The following is a 5,212-nucleotide window of genomic DNA, read 5'->3' as shown; positions in this document are numbered from 1 at the left end:
GAATACAGGAGCTGGGGTACATTGTGGGAGGGGGTGCTGGGGATTCACCAGTGACAGATTAGGGAACAGAACAGGCAAACTGACCAAAATACACTGGTGATGGGAGCAGGGGGAGAAACAGGAGAAGTCTGCTGCCCTATGTGGGTCACCTCCCTGGCTGGGGAGCGGGATCAATCTTGTGCTTTAGTAGTGGCAGATGGCTTGCTAGTGCTAAGACTTTACCGCTTGGGCCACCAGGCAGGGCTGAAAGTTGGGTTTTTAGAAAACAGAGAAAACTATATGAACCAACTACTGCTGGGAAGCTGAGTGCGATATGAAAAGTGACTTGACTGTTGGATTTGGTTGCACAGCGGCCACTAGTGGTCTTGTTGAAGTAGTTTCTGTGTAACATTTTGCATTAGCAAGAGTTCCCCGAGAGAGATAGAAAGTGTAGCTGTTGTTTATCTGCAGAGAGATCTTGCAGGGAATTACCTCCCATGTTTGTGAGGAAAGGTAGCAGCTTGCAAACTTCTGGGTAGGAGCTGAGCTGTTGCTTTCCACAGATGATATAGCTTTCCACTGAGAAAGCCCATTTTTGCTCTAAAAATTTTTCAACTGAATGAATCATTATAGAATGTGATCTCATATTTATTGCAAACAATCACAGATGTCTACCACTTCACAGTGACACCTAAATTAGTATTGAAAAATGAAGGACTCTAAGCAAGATGTGGTGACAAGAAAAGCTGACCACTGCATGTTTAAGGACTGATTTGAATCAGCAGCAATGTGAAGAGAAGTGTGAATGTGGAGACAAGAACTAAAGATGCGTCTTGAGAAGAATATTTTATGAGAAGAAGGGAGTTGGGTCTTTGGAGTGTTCATTGTTCAGTCTGAGATATTATATGGCAAAAAAAAATTAAGTTTAGGGAGGAACAATCCAACACAAAAGGCAATAAGATGATGCTGAAGGGAATGTCTGGCTGCAGAACACATGCTGTGGTATTGGTTTTAGATAAAAACTAGGGATGTAATTTTCTTGTTTCAGAGAGTAGAAAACAGCAGAATTAGTGACAGAAGATGGCAGAGTACCACCTTGAGGATCATCCCAAGGAACAGTCTGTGACCAGCTGTTTCCCAGGTGATTAACTTCTCATCACAGACACTATTTTTTATTTTAAGATTTAGTTATTTTATTCATACAGAACTAGGGTACAGGCCAGAAATGTGGAGGGTGAGAGAATTCACCAGGACAGAGTGGGGAGCAGAACAGGCAGATCAACAAAGGTACACGCTGAGGGGAGCAGTGGGCGGGTCAGGAGAGGTCTGCCACGCCATGTGGTCACCTCCGGGGCAGGCGGGGATCGAACTCATGTTGAAGTGGCTTGAGCTTCTTAGTGCAGTGCTTTAACCTGCTGCGCCACTAGGGAGGGCCCACAGACACTATTTTACCTGAAGAGAAGTTCTCCTTAGAAGATGCACTGAGGCCCTCCCTGTGGCACAACAGGTGAAAGTACAGCACTATGAAGCTAGCCACAGCTGCCTTAGTACAAGTTCGATTCCCTGCCCCACTGTCCAGGGATGTGACCCACATGGCCCAGCAGACCTCTCCTGTCTCCCTGCTGTCCCCCTCAGCTGTGTACTTTGATAGATCTGTCTGCTCTGCTCCCCACTCTGTCTCTGGTGAATCCTCTCACTGCCCTGCACCTCTGACCTTTACCGCAGTTCTGTATGTATCTTAATACATCAGTTCTAAATACATCTTAAAAAAAAAAAAAAAAAAGGTGTACTCATTAAAAGGGAACCTGCCTGAATAAGACTTTCCATAGACTAGGGCAACTTCAGTGTCTTTGCTGGGACCAGAACTGGGCTTTAGGCTATGTGTGAATCTTCTAATATTGTGGAAAAATATATGTTCGTATTACTTTGAGCACTTTTCTTAGGAGTAGCTCTCTTGTCACTACCGGTTTTTCAGGACTCCAAGACTAGGGAAAGCACTGGCCTTTCAACCCTACAATCTACTATTTACCTTGCTGCTATGTATCTTTCTGTGCAAAGCATGTAGAACAATAGATGTGAGCTGGAAAAGATGGCTGAACTGAGAGGAAACAAACATATGAGGATATATCAAAGACCAATAGAATTATTACACCAAAAATAGGTGCTTTTTTATGTCAGCATGAGAGTTTCATGTTATAATTAAAAATAAGCCTCCAACTAGTAACAGCTCATACCAAGAGGAGAAATAATGAGACACACTAGATGCCTAGAGATCCTAGAATGGGAAGCCTATTGCCTTGTAGAATTCTGTGTTTTGTAATGCTCAGGCAGGAGAGGGAGGCAGTCTCCCCTTGGCCTGATGGTTTGTTGATGTGTCTACTGCAAAACACATCATCCTACAATGCTTGTCCAAGGGAAAGATAGTCACACCATAAGTCCCCTTTGTGTTGAACTTTCTTTTTAGTAGTCTATGTCCATAATTTCCCTGGGGAGCTTATTAACATTCAGCTTTCTGGGTCCTTATTCCAGAAATCATAATACAGAATGTAAAAGAAAGAGCTAGGGAAATGAATTTTTAACCACTCTGAATGATTCTGATGTGGTACTTGGTTAATGATAAAATGGAAAAGAATATGGGCATATAACCCAGTCACATGCCTGTAACTGAAAACAAGAATTTATTGGACTAATTTATATTGAAGTTATACTGTTTGCTCAAATGTGTTTATTCATTAGTGTTCATTGGATTTTAACATATAAGCAGGAGATGCACTGCTCAGATTTTGTTTTTGCTTTTTTTTTTTTTAATTATGATGGTGCTACTTACAGGAAGGGGAATTTTGTTTCCTAAAAAATGTTGACCTTATTCTAGAGTGATAGGCAGTTCTACTCATGTTTGCAACATTTCTTTTATGCAAGATGGAGCTCCACTTTGAAATTGCATAGAAACAACCCAGGAGAAATGAACAGCTAACAGAATTCAAGGAGAGAAACAGTCCATGAGTTACATTGTGTTGAAACATTCCTTATCTTCTGCTTATAAAAATAAATAAATAAATAAATAAAATAAAATAGCAAAAGCCCTCCCTGCACCCCTCCCCCCTTATGGCTCTGATGGAGGAAAGAACACAGCACGTCACCCACTTCTGGGAAGGAACTCAGCTTAAACTGATCTTTTACTTGCAAGGCTTAATGGTAGCTCAAACATCAAGAGTGCTTAATACTGAATTTTGTTTGCTGAACCCTCATCATCTTATCACTTCCAAATTTCTTCATCCTTAAATCGAAAGAGTTTTCTAGCTCTGGGTTGAGTGTCACATTTCAAATATGCATATATAAATCTAGTACACTTAAAACAGTGGATTTGTCATGCTCAATATAGCTACTACTGTGCAGATCGCATCACTCACAAATATAGCCCACTATTAGCAGTACTTGTGGGTACTTACTATAGGAACAACCGTAGACCTCAACTCTCATGCCAATCTTTCCACTTGGATTCCATTGCAGGGGCACAAAGCGAATGAACCGGGCTCTAACTGAGTGCGGTAATTTGTGGTGCATCACGCTGTCAGCATTCACATTTCCTGAAAAGGTCTGCAGAGAGAGAAGAGGCCAGTGAGGACTGTGATCCCAGAGCCACCCTTTTGTATACTAGCACTCAAGGAGTATAAATGGAAATTCATATATATTGTTTCATGAAGTCTTTGAGAGAAAATTCTCAATTCCTTAGGTATTTCAAATGAAATCTGATGTGGCTGAAAATTCTGTATTATGTATTGCATTTTTTCTCTAAATATAGTGTTTTAAGAATTCCCCACATACATTTTATGAACAGGTCAATCCCAGAAAGTCATAAGACATGACACTTAAAGTTTTTCCAAAATAAATAATACAACAAAGTTCCATACCAATGTTCATAATCGCTGTGGGAATGGAGATAACTAACAATCTCCTTTAGAGGGAATGTCTTTTACTGAAGTAATTGTTACCATTAATTAAGGTCAGTCACTATGCTAAGCACTTTCCATTATCACTATTACCATTTTATAGATTAAAAAAAATTCTGAAGCCTAAAGAGAGAGAGGGGAGTGAAAAAAAAAAAAATCTTTAAATCATTTAAATCATCCAACTGGTCAGAAATTTGCCTGAGATTCAGTTTCAAAGTTACCTTATTCCAAAGCCTATGGTTTTTCTGCAGTCTGTCATTCTTTGCAATTCTAATGTTAATTGTTAGAAGAGAGTGATCAAGAGGTTAAATTTTTATGTAATTCAATTTCACATTTCCTTGTGAAGTTTAAACAAAGGGACTGAAAATATGGGAACTATTTGGCACACTTAAATTATGCCTCATAGCCTTCACTTGGACTAAGGATTTCTGTAGCAGAAATTATTTTGCAGATGGAATCCAGAGCCTCATATCACTTGTAAAATTTACCATTTCAACCATTTTATAACATATAGTTTAATGGCATTAAGTTCATTCATATGATTGTAAATACCCTAAGAATTTATCATCCTGGTTGTACCCAATCTTTAAGAAAAGGCATCAAATAGCACAGTTATTTACCTAGTTCATATGATTTATTATCTCTGCTTTTCTGACTTATGTGTTCTTAGATAAATCTTTCTTGCTAATGTTCTATCAATATCATCAAATAAAAGAAAAATTCATTGGTTTCTCAAAGACCAAACTATGCACCAAGTAAAAGATTAAATTTATTTGATAGAGTATATTTTCAATGATACACATATCAATTTGTATGCTTACAAATTTAGGGTGCCTTGAACAATCTGATGTTTTGTTGCACACAAAACCTCTGCCTAATAGCTGTGATATTAGACAACTGACACAACTGCTATCATGTGGTACAAAGTAGTTTAAGAAGAAGTCATGCCCTACATTGCCACCACACCTGCAGAAATACCCTCATGTAAGAAAATAACATGGTGGAGAGGAATACCTCAAGATTCAAATACAACATTTTAGTTTCAGAAAAGTGAAAATTTTGGATGTATTTTGTTCATCTTCAAATGAAAAATTTTATTTGACAGATTGCATGTCCCACATTCCCTGCTCTCAATTTTAGCAACAGACACAGTTATAAAGCTTCTTCAATTAATTATTCATCTGGGAGGACCATTTTCTGTCAGATATAGTTATTTTAAAAATGTATTTGTCAAGAAGACATAGCAATCATCAACATATATGCATCAGATGAAGGAATACCAA

At 38.7% G+C, this 5,212-nt stretch overlaps 1 protein-coding gene across 1 annotated transcript in view; it reads right to left on the bottom strand.

The window, feature by feature from the left end:
• Nucleotides 1–5,212, bottom strand: part of CNTNAP5 (contactin associated protein-like 5) — an 827,651-nt gene that overhangs the window by 474,326 nt on the left and 348,113 nt on the right. The window contains exon 4 of the mRNA XM_012727192.1: nt 3,429–3,576. Coding sequence (XP_012582646.1) covers nt 3,429–3,576 — 148 coding nt within the window. The remainder of the gene's footprint in view (nt 1–3,428; nt 3,577–5,212) is intronic.

Source organism: Condylura cristata, unplaced genomic scaffold (assembly GCF_000260355.1).
Source record: "Condylura cristata isolate star-nosed mole 26May11 unplaced genomic scaffold, ConCri1.0 scaffold00002, whole genome shotgun sequence".
In the NCBI taxonomy this organism is placed as follows: Eukaryota; Metazoa; Chordata; class Mammalia; order Eulipotyphla; family Talpidae; genus Condylura; species Condylura cristata.
Note: the sequence above shows the minus strand (reverse complement) of the source record. Positions and strands in the feature narration are given on the sequence as shown.